The sequence below is a fragment of the Sycon ciliatum genome, chromosome 2, assembly GCF_964019385.1.
Source record: "Sycon ciliatum chromosome 2, ocSycCili1.1, whole genome shotgun sequence".
In the NCBI taxonomy this organism is placed as follows: domain Eukaryota; kingdom Metazoa; phylum Porifera; class Calcarea; order Leucosolenida; family Sycettidae; genus Sycon; species Sycon ciliatum.
The window spans coordinates 16,246,673-16,264,630 of NC_088644.1; the positions used below are offsets into that span (position 1 = coordinate 16,246,673).

Consider the following 17,958-nt stretch of genomic DNA (forward strand, 5'->3'; position numbering starts at 1 on the left):
TACAAATCCCCATCTCGTAGGGCGCAGTCACCCAGTTTCAGTGGAAGTGCGCGAGTTCGATTGGGATTCAAGTAGGAAGGGAGCGTCTCAGCTTTCTCGGACCAAGACCATTCGACTCAGCACCCCGAAGACTACAACTGGTGAAATTTTAATTTTTGCCTTAACTTCCCCTTTAATATCGGATGGAGTGCATGGGCTAGAACACTGTCACTGATATGCATGCATAAAAATCGTTAGCACTCGCTTGGAACACTAACGATTATCGATTGCACTGTTAAAACGATCGATATCCGAGTTATCGATATAATTGTTTCAGCCCTAATTTTTTTCAAGGCATAACCTGGGATTCGAACCCGCACAATCGCCCTACATGCATTACCAAGAGTACATAACCCCCCCCCCCAGAGTGTGCAACTCCCACATACCCTGCTGTCCCGACAGAATTTCAAGTTGACGTCATTATTTATGATGCAATTCTCCTTTCTCCTTGCACCAGTGATTTACAACATGTGTACGGGTGTCAACGCATCACACGTTTTTCTTTGCAATAATTTGTACAGGATCGATCGGCTTCGGTCAACCACAGGTTCCGGATTCGTCTGATAATCCGTGTACAGTGCGCATTGCATCATCAAAATGACGTCAACTTGAAATTCTGTCGGGACAGCACCCATAGTGGAGTTGCACACTCTGGGGGGTTATGTACTCTTGGCATTACCCGATACAGTTCACATTCATACTCAGGCTGCGTTTACACGACAACGCTGGGGGCGAAAACGCAACGAAATCCTTTCGGATCCATGGTTCATCAGAGCTAAACGTAAAAGTTGTACACCAAAACTGAAGAAAACCAAAACGCTGGCCAAGGTGGAAGAATTTGAAAACGGAAATATTCTGCCGGAAAAATTTGGGTGTGTTAACAGTCGAAACGGTGTGCTGGCCTCGTTTTCCGTCACGTTTGTTTCGTTTTCGGCCGTTTACACGGATCCGACAATCCAAAAAATTGTTTTTACAATTTTCGTCATGTGACGTGTGTTGTCGTGTGCCTGTTTTCAACCATTATTTGAGTGTGATTGGTGCTTCCACGGCAACACTTGGCACATGACGAACTTTGGCGGATCCTTTGCTCTCGTGTAGACGCTTGAAAACGATACAAACGGAAACCACTTCGGATCGGCTTTGATCGTGTAAACGTACGAAAACGAAAGAAGAAATGTGGGACTGAAAACGGAAAACTGGCCGTGCGTTGTCGTGTAAACGCAGCCTCATTCTTCCAAGTTGCTTCACGTTATGATCTTGCATTTGAAAGCCCTATTTGAATATTGTGGCCAGCTGTTTGTGGCCAGATGTCTTTGATGGTACGGTACGGGACAGATACGGGATAGCGCCAGACGGAGGTCCGTCCGCCACAAACAAACAAACACCAAATTAACCCTTTGTGGGTCTTACTCAATGTATGTGAGGGGTGGTCACGCAAACACGCGTACAAACATCCAGCCATAACTCAAGTTATGTTAGTTGTAGGTATGGGTAAACCATATACTTTCAAAATCTGTATGCCTGGACGAGTCCAGAAAACACAAATATGACTATGTCCAGGCAAGGGTATGACCCGTGGTAGCCCTTCAAGTTGAGAGAAAATATAATTGCGAACAAAAAGCACAAAAATCACAGCACGAAGTGCATACCAAGTTCATGATGGAGCTGAAGTCCTATGATAAACAATCAGGTAAGCGCTACGTCTTTTGGGAAGAATATATGCTCCTAATTCCGTCCTTGAACTCCAATACCTAGCCATCGGCGATGCACCAGCAGCAACAGTTCCACAATATCACAATTTTGGTTCGTTCACCTCATCGCCGCTCGCGTCAGATTCACTCTCGCTCAGATGAGTACTCAGGTGCGATGTCACGCATGCCGTGATTCTCACGGCCAGGCGAATCAGCTGATCGCACCTGACAAGTCCTTGTAAGAGTTGCTGTTGCTGTGCTTCCTCGCTGGTTGGTAAATTTGATTTCTTCATTCGGGGACGATTTATTTGAGCTAGGAGGACTCAACGGAGCTCTCTTTCTCACCACATTACACTGGAAATTCTCCAGGGACATCCAGCCTAGACTGGTGCCGTCAGTGTCCTCAGAAAACCTTTCTGACACGACCTCAAGAGATGCACTCCCATTCTCGAAATGCGCGCATGGCGGATGGTCGTCTTTTCCAATTTCACCAGACTTCAGCCGATCGATACTGCAAAAATTTGTATGGTAAGTATGGCTGTTTTTTACACCGTTGGAAAGCTTTGGACCTCAGCTACGCGTGGAGCACCATTTTAGTTGTCTCCTAGCAACAAAACTCACAGAAAATGCGATTTTACTGTAAGGGTCACATACGACCCTTTCGCTTATGTGAGACCCATAAAGGGTTAAAGCTGTGTGGACCCTGGCTAGCGCCAGAAGTTACTGAAGTAACGTCTTCTGCATAGCTACGGGAATTAAAGCTGTGTGGACCCTGGCTAGCGCCAGACGTTACTGAAGTAACGTCTTCTGCATAGCTACGGGAATAACTCCGAGTTGATCTGTGATGGACATGTCGTAGTCCGACGACCCGGAGAATACAATCACGTGGCAACCCCTTAACAATTCTTACCCGGTGCCAACAGGTTGCATCCCCGAGTTCCAACTGAACAATTGCTGACGCCACGGCTTCTAGTGGTTGTCCGTTGGCACCAATCAACTTCGGGCCTTGGTCAGAGGTTTCCTTTTCCAGTGCCTTAGGTAGGCGGTCGGCAAAATCCTCTGACAACAATGTAGCGGCAGATCCTGTATCAATCAGAGCGTCCACTGGACATCCATTCACCGCTCCAGGCACCAACATGTCCGCACGTTCGCTCGCACATCCATCCAAACAAGACAAAACACAAGGATTAGGCAACTGGTACCGTATTTTACCGGTTGTAAGTCGACCCCGGTTATAGGTCGACCCCCATATCCGGAGGTCTCAATTCTGCATTTTAAAGTTTTCACCCAACGATGCACTACCAACCACGCCCTGCTACTAACACATCAACAAATCATGTAAACATTCCTTATTGGAGGGTATAACGTCCCAATCCTCGAAAAAGGCCAATAAACTGGCAAACATGTGTACACATGGTGCACTCATGCATGCAGGGCAGGTCATTTTTTGTAAGATTCTGATAGTTCCCGGTTATAAGTCGAATCCCGGTTGTAAGTCGACCCCCACCCTTTCTCCTTCCATTTTTAGTCGTAAAAGGTCGACTTACAACCGGAAAAATACGGTAGTCGTTACATACAGGTTCTTCTACCAGGACCTCTGGTTTCCGGACCCATTAGATTCTTTGGGAGGGGCTGCGTACTTTTCAACTTTGGATCTGTGTTCTGGTTATCACCAGATGCCTATGGCCCCCAGGGATAAGGAGAAGACCGCCTTTGCGACCCCAGATGGTCATTTTGAGTTTAACGTACTACCGTTCGGGGTTTGTAATGGCCCCAGTTCTTTCCAGCGAATGATGTCCGTGGTTTTAAGTGATCTTCAATGGCAGATTTGCTTAATTTACATTGATGATATCATTGTGTTTGGAAGCACGTTTGAGGAGCATTTGCTCAGGTTGCAGTTGGTTTTTGACCGCCTCTTGAAAGCAGATCTGAGGTTAAAACCTAGTAAGTGTTTCTTGTTTGGCACAAGTGTAGAGTTCTTGGGACACACTGTTACCCGGGAGGGAGTTAAGACTGACCCGGGTAAACTTGAGAAAGTAAGCAACTGGCCTACCCCCGAAGCCGTAGGGGAAGTGCGTGGTTTCTTGGGATTCTGTGGTTACTATAGGCGTTTTGCCCAAGATTTTGCCACCATTGCTCGCCCCTGGTATAGCCTGACAAAAACAGGACAAGTGTTTTAGTGGACTCGTGACTGTGAAACCGCTTTCCTGAATCTGAGAACGGTGCTGACGACCGCCCCAGTAGTAGCTTACTCCAGGTTTCGGCAAGATGCATCACCATTTCTGGTAGACGTAGCTGCTAGTGGACTAGGGTTAGGAGCAGTGCTGTCTCAGGTTCAGGAAGGCCTGGAACGGCCGATAGCTAATGCTAGTCGACTTCTGGCCGATACAGAAACACAGTATGCCTCCACCAAAAAGGAATTGTTGGGCTTGGTGTGGGCTGTGCAGCATTTCCGACTTTTCCGTTGCTACCTGCTTGGTATAAAATTTGTTATACGCACAGATCACCGTTCTCTGGAACATCTGGCTAACTTTAAAAATCCACCGGCGATTGTGGCTCGCTGGCTGGAATTTTCGTCTGCATTTGAGTTCACCATTATGTGCAGGGCAGGCCGATCTCACGCTAACGCAGAAGCCCTGTCAAACCGCCCTGACTCTTTGCAGCAGGTGACGCGGCTTGGCTTCTGGTGCCAGCTATTTCGACGGGTACAACCGCCAAGTTGGCTAGACTTTGGCACGGACCATACCTAGTCGAAGAGAAGCTCTCAGCCGTCACCTACCGCAGCCCATGGCGTCCACCCTGACTCCTACCTACAAGCCAGATACCACTGATATCGCCGCCCGAGACGAGGAGGACACCGCTCGGGTATTTGATAGTGTTCCGCCAGTTGGCGTGATGGAAAGGCGAACCCCGCGTTCCGGCCATCCACCACCAACTGTATGAGAGTCCTGTGTGGCACGAGTAAGTGACTTCAGTGGTACTGACTGGATTGGTTGTGTTCGATATTACAGTTAGTTGTGAACAATTTTGGTAGGGAATCCTGCACTCGTTTAGTTAAAATTGCTAGCTATAATCTTATTCTAATTTACTAACAGTTAAGTAGTAGAGCCCACACGCTCTCTTCCATTAACACTGCAACAGTTTAACTCATTTCACAATATTACAACGTTTCGGCAAATTGCCTTCATCAGGTTCACAATGATGTGCAAGCTCCCAACCAGCATTGATAAAGGCCAACAACTCCCCTGTCAGTAAGAGGGTGTGAGAAGCAGCGTGAAAAAGAGTTCAGCTAATACTAGCGCGAACATCGACTATCAGTGGAGGGGACTACAGCTGAGGTAAAACCAAAACAACACATTAATCAGCGCCGATGTCATGATAATCAGACAATAAACGAGTGGCGATACAAATTATAGCAATGACCACCCAGCGTTAGTGTTTATCTTTGGAGCCAAATTTTAATTTCTGATCTCCACAGCCTCCCTCAATTTCCTGCTAGCTCTACTAAGTTACTTATAACACGAGGACGTGTTCTTTTCCGTGTAAGCGGGGGGATATGTCGTATCCATGCTATTGACACGTGGCCTTTTAAGTCTCCACGTGACAAGATTGCCTCATTTATGTGTCTAATTACTTATCTATCTCCCATAAACGGATTCATAACTGCCTGTATTCTATGTCTTCGCACAAAGCCTGGCGCCTTCCTTATTTGGTACACCCTGTTATTTCCTTAGCTGGCCCCCGCTCTTTGTGATACAGTTTATACACATTATTGCTAAGGTTTGGTACACTGCGGCATGCGGGTGTACCATGCATGGTTCATTACTTGCCCTATAGTTCGTACGGGGGGGATTAGCCTCCTGCCCGTAGTTAGATGTTATGGCAATCACCTTTCTCTCTCTCTCTCTCTCTCTCTCTCTCTCTCTCTCTCTCTCTCTCTCTCTCTCTCTCTCTCTCTCTCTCTCTCTCTCTCTCTCTCTCTCTCTCTCTCTCTCTCTCTCTCTCTCTCTCTCTCTCTCTCTCTCTCTCTCTCTCTCTCTCTCTCTCTCTCTCTCTCTCGCCTTCCGCCTTCAGGCGGAAGCTTCGGCTTTCGTCGAAGTAAAAAAAATGGCACTCACAGGTCACCCAAAAGGGTGAAAATCGTACTCATCGTGCTTGTCGTACGAAAAGTCAACAACAGTATCTCGATTTACGTGTGTGCGTATCACAATGTGTACAAAAATGATTTTTACTCGTCATGATACGCACAAAGGTCACATTTCGATCCGTTGGATCCGGTCAACTCTGCTCCCCGAGGTGGGCTGACCGGATCCAAATCCAAAGGATCCGGATCAGGATTCGACCAATTGAAAGAGTGCGAATCCAGTGGATCCGGTTGATCTGGATCCCGATCCTACCAATCGAACATGCCCTAAGGGTGTCGTCGAGTGGTGAATCTAGATTGAGTGCGAGCAGGCAGTGTGGTCCGAGCAACGCTTGCCCAATCGAACAAAGCAAGGGTGTAGTATGCAAACATGTACGCATGTCGTGCAAAGCTGTCAAAAAACGTCAAAGTCCATTTCCACTCCAGCCACTCCCGGTGTGGGGGCCAGTGTGGTCGGATTACACACCAAGTACCCCGGATCCGGCCGAACAATCGCGCTCACTCGGAGCGCATTTGCTCTGGATTCGCCCAATCGATCATGTTCACTTGAAGATTACGCAACTGCAAGTTCGGATAGTATAGTGCTGGGCAGAGAAATGCAACCTCATGAATAAAGTAGCACCATGTTCGAGTGCACAGACCAGTACTGTAAAGTACCGCCAGAGCGTTCTGTCTCGCGAGAGCGCCCCACCTTGATTTTACAGCCAAGGGAAGAAAATCGTATGGCAGAATGCTACTAAGTTTGTACGATGTGAGAACCTTCGTGTCCTAAGGTCACACTTGGTATGCTTTTATGTGGAGCTCGAAGGTAAACTGGGTACGGATTGACTGCACAATGTGCAATGTTTGTACAGTAAGATCGGGCGCCGAAGAACACCTCGCCGAAGAACACCCAGGCTGGAAAACCGGCAAAATTTAAGAACAGTCCAGGCTAGAATTATCAGATTTAAATTAAGAACACTAGATCTACATTGTACGTACATGTAGATCTACATTGTACATGTATGGGAGGTGAGTACATGTCATGTACACGTGTAAACAGTAACTGCTACATGTACAGTCATTCCCATTTACGACACCCACTAGTTTAGAAGTACTACATTGCACTACATCATCATGTGCATGACAAACGTCATGACGTCACTCGTCTCGCCGCGCGCGTGTGAATAAGAACGGTCTGGCTAGAATCAAAAATTTAAGAACTTTCCTAGGCTGCGCTCGAGCCCCTGCGTTCTTCGGCGCCCGATCTTACTGTACAAGGTCCGTGTCGTATGACCTACACACATGAATCCGCCTCCACAAGGCGGCCATGAAAGGACGAGATGGTGGGGCGCTCTGGCGGTACTTTACGGTGGTATGTGTAGTGCTGTACCGGTAAGTATGTACGGCTGTGTAGCGCCTGGTGCTATTTTATTCATGAGGTTGGATTTCTCTGACCAGTACTGTAGATAAACTCGTTATACACATTGTTTAATGTAGGACAAAAATGTTGCCCCCCCCCCCCCCCCCCCTAGCCCTTGGCGGATTATGCCGGCATAATATTTGGCATATTTTAAATCTTGGGATTTCGTCAAAAAATTATGCTCCGGCATAATATACGGATTCCAACGTGTAAGGTCGGCATAATCTTTCGGTTTAGACAAAAATTATGCTTAGGGCATAATACAGCTTTGTCAAAAAATTATGCTCCGGCATAATATACGGATTCCAACGTGTAAGGTCGGCATAATCTTTCGGTTTAGACAAAAATTATGCTTAGGGCATAATAATACAGCTTTGTTAGAAAGCCCTGGGGCCGCGTGTGTGTATGCGTGGTTTCTCAACCCTCTATGTACAGCGTGAATACATAGTAGAACCGAGCATAATTCAGCATAATTCAGCATATTTTGTTGGCATAATTGTGGCATAATCAAAAGCATAATTTGACGATTGGTCTAGCATAGTCCGCCAATGGCTACCCCCCGGGTAATCTACTAATATTATTATTATAATGCGGGTAGACTGTAGATCTATTACAATCAGTGCAAGTGAGAAAAAACTTACCTCGACATCTGGATGATCCAAGTGCCTCAGAGTGGCAGGGAACGTGCAAAAGTGACCACAGGTGTCAGCAGAAAGACAAATCTCTGAACTGAACTCCACACTAAAGACCACAAATGACTGTGCCGGAAATAGAAGTGGCCAGTGCTACAGGGAAAGTATGACCACAACGATCGGGCAAAAAGGACGAAGTTGACGTTCTTGCACAGGCGCTACAGTCCATTCAGAAAAAAATGAACTTCTAGCTTTTGGCCATAAATGGGTCAAACGTTGAGTTTTTTTAGAATTTTTTTCTGCAATCCCATAATGGAATCCTCTTCCAATTATGTTTCTGAAGTTTTTTTGTCCAAAAAGCAAGCCATAGCAAGAATAGGATTTCGGCCAGGTTTTGCCCCAAAAGCACTGAATTGGGAAAAACCATCTAAATCCAGGCCGTTTGACCCCGCCTGCAACAGTGCATTCTGCGGTTCGAACCCCAGTTCAGGCACCCTTTTTGGACCCTTTTTCAAATTTCAAAGTTCGCAGCACTGCACTGTGTACGATGAAATCACGAAAAATCGCCAAATACGGGAGCTCGCCAGAGCTAGAGCCAGGACCCAACTTTTTATGAATGGACTGTAGGCCTGAGCATGAATAATAAATTTTATGCTTTTGTAATGATTTTTCCCGCGCAAAATGGAAGTGTGACGTAAGCGGTGCACGTGCATGCACCACGGCCCGGGCACGGCATACCGTACCGATACCATGGATACCGTGCTCCAGGAGTCGTAAAATACCGGTATTCTACGACTTCCTTTCCCACGTCGTCACTTCTTCAGCCACAAAACACGAACTGTTTTTGAACAGCGTGCTCCAGAATGACCAAATGCAAATGGTATCCATCAAGTAGTTTCACTTTTGTTTGTCTTTTCCGTTTGCGGCATATTCATTATGGTCGTGCAAGACAAGATGATAGCTTAGCTATGAAGTCCCCGCTGGTCTAGAGTCAGTGCAGGTCCTTGATGGGGCGTTTGTCTGGAGGGCAAGCCGGATGGTGGCACCGGCAATATCTTCTCTTGATTGTTATCGCCCTTCTTGTGCTCATTGCCATTTGTGCCGCTGATGAAACCAAATCAAAAGTTCATGTCCGCCCTCGCCTCTCATGGCAAGAACGCCGAAGATTGGTGCTGGAAAGAAGAAAGGCAATACAAGCAAGAAGAGCACGATTGAAGGTGAAGCCTCGTCCGACAACGCCCCCGCCGACAATTCCACCCCCGTTGAGATACCCTGGCGAAGACGTCGACATCATGTCGAGCTGTGAAACGTGTAAGTTTATCAGTGCATGGTTCAAGATTACGGTCAGAAAGGCTCCCGCTGAAATCGGTTGTCTACAGCTGGGTGTGCAGGAAGACCGTCTTGGTTATCAGCAAGTCACTGACTGTACCACGAATCTGTGTGCAGATATGTTTGGAAAGCCTATCCTGCAACTGATTCGGTGCCAGAACTTCATTTCATCCAATCGTGCAGCATTTGCCACACTCCTGCAGCAAACAAGTACGGACGAGCAAGAGCTGTCGCTGGTGGACACGATCAGAACACTGGGTGTCTTCTGCACACAAATTCATATGTGTCCCGCGCTGTCAGAGAACTCAGGAATGTTCACGGCGGCCGTCTACAACGCTGCTCTCATTCCGGCCGACTGTAAAGGCTTTGTTCAAATAGTGAAGAGCTTGCACGGCAAGGTGTCAGAGGCCCACTCTCAAGTGGAGAATAAGCAGTTCTGGGGTCTCGTGGCATCTGTTCATTACGGACCGTACGCAGAATGTACGTGCCATGTGGATGTCATGATTCGTGCCTGCGTGGAGGCTTTCTCCAAGCCAGTAGACTACCGACTGCGCTACCGCTGTCTGGATCTGGTACTGATTGATTCTAGACAGACATCGTCAGTCTTTTGCAATGTATTCTGTTCAGGGAGTGATGATCAGGGTTCCATTCTATCTACATATGGCCAGTGCAATGACTCGTCTATGAGGTCATCTTTACGTGCTATAAACCCAGTGCAATGATGCATGTAGCTGGTCAGTACTTCTTCCTATTATCCAGCTGCATGCTGTAGGAATCAGCTGATATCCAGCTGCATGCTGTAGGAATCAGCTGATATCCAGTGTAGTGCTGTGAGGGTCAGTCAGTATTGGCAGATACCACATGAGTATCGCTGATAGTACACTCCGCTGCTCCAGGCACAGTATGAGGACCACGTGATGCTGTAAAAGCCATGTCAGCGCTCTGCAAGGATGCATCAGCAATATCTATACAGCCGATGTGTTCATCGCAGAAGCCATGCAACGTCTGCAAGCTACTCCTGCTGTTAGTTCCATACTGTTTGTGAGTACAGCCAACACCTTTGTGAGCACTTTTCGTTGGCGTGGACCTGACGAGGTGGTCCACGAATAGGTGATTAGCTTAACCTAGTGTGTGTGTGTGTGTGTGTGTGTGTGTGTGCGTGTGTGTGCGCACGCGCATGTGTGTGTGTCCGTGTGTGTGTGTGTGCGTACATGTGTGTGTGTGTGTGTGTGTGTGTGTGTGCACATATGTATCTTGCAAAGATCGTATGGTCTGCACATGGGTGAGTGTGCACCGGTGTACGTTTCACGTTCATTAACTGGTTGTGTTGTGTCATATTTATCTTACTCTCCAACCCTAGGTGAATGGCCTTTTTCCAACTGCGTTCATTTTACTGCGCTGGAACACTGTTCCAACAGTGTACATAGTAGTTGTTGCGTCAAGTGTTTATTTTGTAGCCTTTCTTACTTCATAGCTGGTCATGAACTGGCATAGGCACCTCTTGCTTCAGTGTCATCTACGATTGTAGTGCAATATTTTCAAAGATCTAGTGGGATGAGTCGTACTTGAACCGCACAACTATGAATAATCAATATGCACCCATTTCACCCATTTTAAGTTTGGCCATGAAATCATAACTGTACTGTCTTTAAATTTTACTTACTTTTGAAAGGCCTGTCGTACTTTGACGCCTCCATAAACAGCGTGACGTTGTCTGTGCGAGTCTTAGTCTGTCAGTGTCTTTGTGAGTGTCACGAGCACTACTTTGTTAGCATGAGCCATTATGGCCAGGACATATTAAAATAAATAAATTTCACAGTTCGCGTGAGAACTGGATGAAATTGGAACTCTCTGTCTCTCTGCTCTGCCTTCTTTCTCTCTGCCGGTCTGCTCTGCTCTCCCTCCCTCTCTCTCTCTCTCCCTCCCTCTATCTACATGTATCTGTCTACCATTACTGTTTTCTGATGATCGCTTAGTACGTGAAACTCGGAGTAAAAACACTTTCTCTGTCCTCCTATTGTTTGTATCTGTCTACCTCTCTATATCTCATGTAGAGAGAGAGAGAGACAGAGACAGAGAGAGAGTGTGTGTGTGTGCGTGCGTTCGTTCGTTCGTGCGTGCAATAGTGCTGCATACCGTACTCAACCAATCTGCTGTCCCCTCGTAAGAGGGGCCGTTTTACGGCAATGTTCAGGACAGGCGTGTGTGTGTGTGTGTGTGTGTGTGTGTGTGTGTGTGTGTGTTTGCGCTATCATCAGCTATCGCTGCCTTCTTTTCCAAAGATCCAGCAGTGTGTGTGTGTTTGTGTGAGCGCGCGCTACATTCCAGCTAGCCAGGAATCCTGACAACACTGACTTTTGGACCCAGGTGTTGTATGGATCCATGCTGCATGGTGTTGTATGGATCCATGCTGCATGGCTGCGGGGTGGTCTTCCTCCACAGTACGGGTGACTCCTTATCCGCCAATACAGTCAACTTCGCTAATAACGACTGCGGATATAACGACAATTCGCGAATAACGACAGAATTTCTATGCCCAGAGCAAAGTCCCATCCCACTGTAATACATATAATGAGACTTCGGGTATAACAACACTTCGCGAATAAGGACACCTTTTTGATGCCCAGCCGAGTGTCGTTATAAGCGAAGTTGACTGTACAATACTAAAAGGTAATACACTGTACCGTATTATCTCTAAGATAAGCACAGTCTCCAATTATAGCACGTCTCCAATAATAGAACACCTTAGGGTGACATTCAAAAAAATTAAGTGCTCAGTCTCCATGGTAAGCACACTGTACTGTGTCGATATTTTTTTTGTCGTATTTTTAGACTTCTACTAGTGTCATCACTTTCAAGTCCACATAACCTACTGCAACCATGGTAACCAGAGAGTCGTGAAGTACCGGTATTTGATGACTCCCTGCTGTAACCAAAGGAGCGTGTTATCCTCCTTCCCGTAAGACCCCCCAAGGAGCGTCTCATCCTCCTTCCCGTGGCTATGGACCTCGTAACAATTCTCGTCAGCCCCCACGTAACGGTAGAGATGATAGATATGGTCCCCCACCTCATGGCCCACCCTCTCATAATGTTCGTTTCCGTGATCAGCCTTTAAACTGAGTCACGAGGCGGGTTCTTCTTTTGGTAGAATTAACAATGATAATGTAGAAGTTCCTGCTGATGACAAATCTCTTGTTGACACAACTTTTGTGTCTCTTTGTGATAGTGGTAAAAGTAAATTAAGTAAGGCTGATAGTTGGTTGGAATCCATTCTGCCTTGGGGTGATGCTGATTGTCATTCTGGGGAATGTGATGTGGGTTCAACTGTTGGGTATGAGATGTTAGCAGACACTTCGCTGGGTGCCCCTTACTCCGCATGCACGGAATGTTGTGATGACGGCTCGGAGGCGCATATCCCACTCTTAGAAGAGTTTGAAGAAGAGGATGAGCCTTTTCTTCCGTTTGCGCCTCCGGAAATCCATCACAACACCCCTAATTTTTTAGCTATTCAAGTGTTGATGGATCAAAATGCGGATGACACACCTGTTTTGCCCGTTACCTCCGCGCTTGAAACCACGCCCGTGTTGCAAGCTGTAAATTAATGCTCTCCACGAAGAAGATACATGTACTGATGATGAATACCTCGACCTGACCATCCCTAATGTTTCTGCCCGTTCAAGTGGTTTTTACGTTTCGGGTACCTTTAACTTTCCTAATCCAGATGCTAGTGCAACCACTCCTGTTCATGTCAGCCGTATCCTTCTTGATACGGGTGCCGCAGTTTCACTCGTGAAAGAGAGTGTCCTAAAACAGTCTGATGTTCATCCGGACTCCCATAGTGCTGAAGACGTATTTGGTGTAAGACGTCTGTATTCTGCAGAGGGCCGCCCCATGGAATTTTCGGGAGCCGTGACCTTTACCCTGCAGTTGGACCATTCCAGCACCCCTTTACAATTTTCAGCTATCATAGTCCCTAATTTGCATGAAGACTTTTTGTTGGGCGCTGACGTCCTAGTGAAGTATGGCATAGTTTTAAACTTGAGTAATTGTACGATGACCTGGAGTGGGAGTTCGACCCCACTCGTCCCGTACATCCCCCACAGAACTGTGGAGCCACAGGCCCCAGTCGAAGGTAGTGATGTCATTTTGCAGGAGCATGTACACATTCCAGCTCGTTCCGAAATGATTGCTATTGGCAGAATTGCATGCTCATTCTCTACTGGATTGGTAGAGCGAATGCCCTCCCCCTCATGTAGTTCTGTGTTAGTTGGTTCCACCTTGGTCAGGTCGAGTGTTGCCGGCGAAGTTCCTGTTCGCTTGCTAAATCCATCAGATTCCCCAGTTGTATTGCGTGAGAATCATCCAATCGCCACTTGGCATGGAATGGACACTTTTTCGTTCGCTGAGTTGGACGATATTTCGCCCACAGGACATCCTGTGGATGGCGCGGTTGATCCATCAACTTCAAATACTGTATCCTCCGGAGAGAGACAGTGCCTCCCTTACTGCATGCACCGCACCCCTTTTCCCGCTCACCCTGTCTCACTTACTGCATGCACCCCTTTTCCCGCTCACCCTATTGGCGTATTGCCACTTACTGCATGCACCTCTTTTTCCCTCCATGGCTTTCGTTATATTCTGAAGGCTGCGCTTGCGCAGTGTAGTTCTCCTAGTTGATTCTCCGAGTTAGTTCTCCTAGTTGATTCTCCTAGTGGGTTCTCCTAGTTGATTCTCCGAGTAGTACTCCCAGTTGTTCTTACAGTTGGTAGTCCTCCCAGTTGTCTTCTCCTCATAATTGCCCCCGAGTCCTCTGCTTTAGTCCTCTTTGTGTTCAGTGAATATAACTGTTATCATAACCTACATTCCGTGCTGCCGTGTAAAGAGTGTGATAAAGTAGAGTAGTAACGTAGAGTACAGTACCCATATATAGACGGCGTACATTTGATAACACAAATCAGGGGTCTGCTCTGTTTTATTTTCTCTTTTCGTTCGTCCCTCTTGATATTTGTACTTTCAGTACTGTTGAGGCAACGAACTGAAATAATAAAAACCAACCAACCAGGGTTGATGATCAGGTTGAGAAGCCTGTGCCTACAAAAGTACTGCCGCAGTGTAGTTATTACAGATCTACCCGGTTGAACCCCAGACACTGCTGAGCTAGTAGGAGTAGGAGGTCACTGGTGACCAATTCTATTTTTCAATCTAGTCTAGACTGTAGTCTACCATGGTCTACATGATCATGACAATTGTAGTCTTTTCTAGTTCGGAACACTTTTAGGGCCCGGTGTAATATGCCCGAAGCTTTGCCGAAAATGCTTTTGGGAAATTCTCGTAAACCTTGCCGAAAATGCTCCCGAACCTTGCCGAAAATGCTCGGAAAATGCTCACTTTTTTTGTAATCCTCAGCACACGCCGTCAAAACCAGGGAGGCAGAAAATAAGCCTCTTGTACGGGCAAAGCAAATGTGCTTATACATAATAATAATTATTATGACAGAAAATCTCAATACGAGTACAATGTAACGTTAGTACCAAAAAATGAACAAAACGCCAAGAATCTGAAGAAAGAAAAAACTCAATCCAATTCTTTGTTGCCATAACGGGAACTGAAACCCAACACAAATCTGAGAAGATGGCAGTTGGCGGCACCGGCGGCAACAAAATCACCAAACGTAAGCACTAACAATGTTGAAACATGGTTGCAGGAGACAAACTACAAGTAAGCAAGCAACGCATACAAAGAAACAACACGTTTAATACCGTCTAGGCCACTGACCTGGACAGGGAGTCAGAAAATACTCAATAAGAGACTTGCTCGAGTCCAGTGCCATGGTAAACAATTCATAAACTACTCAACAAGAAGCTAACCCACAGAATGCGGAAGTGACGTTCTTGTTTGGGAAGTTTTCTTCTCTCAATTTTGATACACAACGCGTTAACGGCCAAGTGCTCCGTTTCCCCCAAAATGCTGCATCACGAGCCCAAAGTGCTGGGTTCGCGGATTGTACCGAAAATGCTCAAAAAAATGCCGGCATAATATTACACGGGGGCCTAAACACTTTTTCTTTCGAGCCTAGGGATATAGGGAGGGCCCAAATATGCCCAAAAATTTCGCATATTAGAAAAGCATAATATGCGAAATACATTATTATTATTATTTATTCGTGGGGTAGTGCCTTTGCTGTTTGCGTTATGCAGAGCTCACTGACTTGTCAGTTTGAGCACTCTGGCAAAGTACGTTCGGACCTGATTGGAAATTTGTATTTCCATTGCTATCAGGTTCGGCCTCACTTTCTCTGTGCTGCGCTGACGAGTTCACAAAGGACGAAACAGTTCTGTCCGCAGATTGAGTATTTCGCTCCTGCTCTTGTAGCAGTTGAGCACTCTTGTGTGGGGTAGTGCCTTTGCTGTTTGAGTTATGCAGAGCTCACTGACTTGTCAGTTTGAGCACTCTGGCAAGGTACGTTCGGACCTGATTGGAAATTTGTATTTCCATTGCTATCAGGTTCGGCCTCACTTTCTCTGTGCTGCGCTGACGAGTCCACAAAGGACGAAACAGTTCTGTCCGCAGATTGAGTATTTCGCTCCTGCTCTTGTAGCAGTTGAGCACTCTTGCGTGGGGTAGTGCCTTTGCTGTTTGCGTTATGCAGAGCTCACTGACTTGTCAGTTTGAGCACTCTGGCAAGGTACGTTCGGACCTGATTGGAAATTTGTATTTCCATTGCTATCAGGTTCGGCCTCACTTTCTCTGTGCTGCGCTGACGAGTCCACAAAGGACGAAACAGTTCTGCCCGCAGATTGAGTATTATTATTTATTCATATTTTAATAGGGCAATCCCCACAGACTCAAGGTCTATACATAGTGGAACCGAGCATAATTCAGCATAATTCAGCATATTTGTTGGCATAATTGTGGCATAATCAAAAGCATAATTTGACGATTGGCCGACCATAGTCCGCCAATGGCTAACCTTGAGTCGCGGACACTCTCTTCTTGAGTCCAATTTTCGCCCCGTGTTTGGATGAGCATTTTTCCTTCCGGGCTAAGTTTGGAAGTGTTTCCTCACCGAGCGTGCCGTTGTTTCCTTGTCCATTTCCGCAATCTGCCCTATAATTATGCGAATTCTTTGCTCCTTGTAGCAAAATATGCTACATTTGGTACAACATGCTAGATTTGCTACTTTATGCGACCTTGTGTCAAAAGGACCAAAATATGCCTCCCTATTAGTATTCGAGCCCCAGGCCCAGCCTCCCTGATTCCAAGACTCTTGGAATCAGGGAGGCAAGAGTACATGAAAACCATTCATGTACATGATTCTGGCCAGACCTTGAGCCTGTTTGCGCCATGGTTACCTTTCACTTGTCTCACTGTTGTCATGGTGATGTCCCCCAGAACAAGCATTCATCTCGATCACTTTCATTACCATGATTACGTACGCTTCGCTTGGCGGCGCTTCAAAAACTGCGTTCACTACTCTCGATGTCATGACGAGAATCGTAGAGCTAGAGAAGTGCTCGTGACGGCGACTGCGATTTACTCGCTTTCTTCCAGCGCTGGTAACAGCGCTAGCGGGCCCTTGCTAAGTAAGCGGTCATTGCAGTAAAATCTGACAAATTCACTAGCCGCTGTAGAAAGTGCTGCGATAGTTGCAACGTACACCGTCCAGTCACTGAGAATTCCATATCAGTGTCAAGTGTGGAGCCAGGTAGAGCGTAGGGCTGCAGGCTGGGCCGGGATGGAAGGTCATCCTAGCGATACTCCTGAGAGTGATGTCACGAAGAAGCTGATGAAGCCCTTGTCTCTGGCGTTAGTGGAGATTTGCCACGTTCGTCCTCTCGACCCGCTAGAGTACCTATCAGGATGGCTGCGCAATTACAAATCACTTCAAGACAAGGTACGTAGCATAAATCAAATGAACCCCTCGATGGGCACATTGCCTTTGGGTAATTTCATAATAATAGGGAGGTTCTGCTCTACGTTTTGGGAACGCGACGCAAAGAATCACGCGAACTTTCTTCGCGTTCCCGTAACGTAAAGAAATGCTGTTCTGCTCTACGTTTCACCTAGAGAAGTCACGTGGAATGTGTACTGGGAATTTCCCCTTCCATATTTGGCAGTTTTCTGCATGCAGTTGATCGATACCCAGCAAATCCGTACGCATTTTCTCTGCGTGTGCCACAACGTAGAGAACCCCATCTCCGCGTAGAAATCTGGAGCCAAAACACGCGAAGCCGTAGACTCTAACCCAGACACCTGCTCTCTACGTGATTTCTCTACGTTTCACGTATAGCAGAACCTCCCTAATAATAATAATAATAATACCGTAAAATCCCGCCAGAGCGCCCCTACCTCCTCGACGCTTCAGGTGGGGAGGGGCGGATGGGCGAGTCCTACTTGCCGCATTCAGTGCTACATGAAAAAGTACTCCCCCTACGAAAACTGCTCGTGCATCTCGTACACCGACCGAAGGTCAAGAGCCAGGAGTAGTACAGACCCGTCAAAAGACTCAAAACTCAAGGTTTGTGCGATCCCTGGTCAAGAGGATAGGCACTGTTGCGTACATTTCCAACCGGGTCGAGGACGCGTGTGCAGTACAGTACGGTAACACAGAGTCACACGAGGATACAATCAATCACTTCCCTGACAAGAAGTCAGGGAGGGGCGAATGGGAGAGACGGGGCGCTCTGGCGGGATTTTACGGTAATAATAATAATAATGGGG

At 46.8% G+C, this 17,958-nt stretch overlaps 1 protein-coding gene across 2 annotated transcripts in view; it reads left to right on the plus strand.

Moving 5' to 3' along the window:
• Positions 1-16,696: 16,696 nt before the first annotated feature.
• The window catches only part of LOC135808931 (uncharacterized protein DDB_G0290685-like), a 5,601-nt gene continuing 4,339 nt past the window's right edge, over positions 16,697-17,958 (plus strand). Inside the window, exon 1 of one of the 2 annotated variants that reach the window (XM_065322184.1) lies at positions 16,697-17,131. In XM_065322184.1, coding sequence (XP_065178256.1) covers positions 16,973-17,131 — 159 coding nt within the window. In that variant the 5' untranslated portion in view covers positions 16,697-16,972. The remainder of the gene's footprint in view (positions 17,132-17,958) is intronic. The other variant, XM_065322183.1, reaches the window with a different exon arrangement.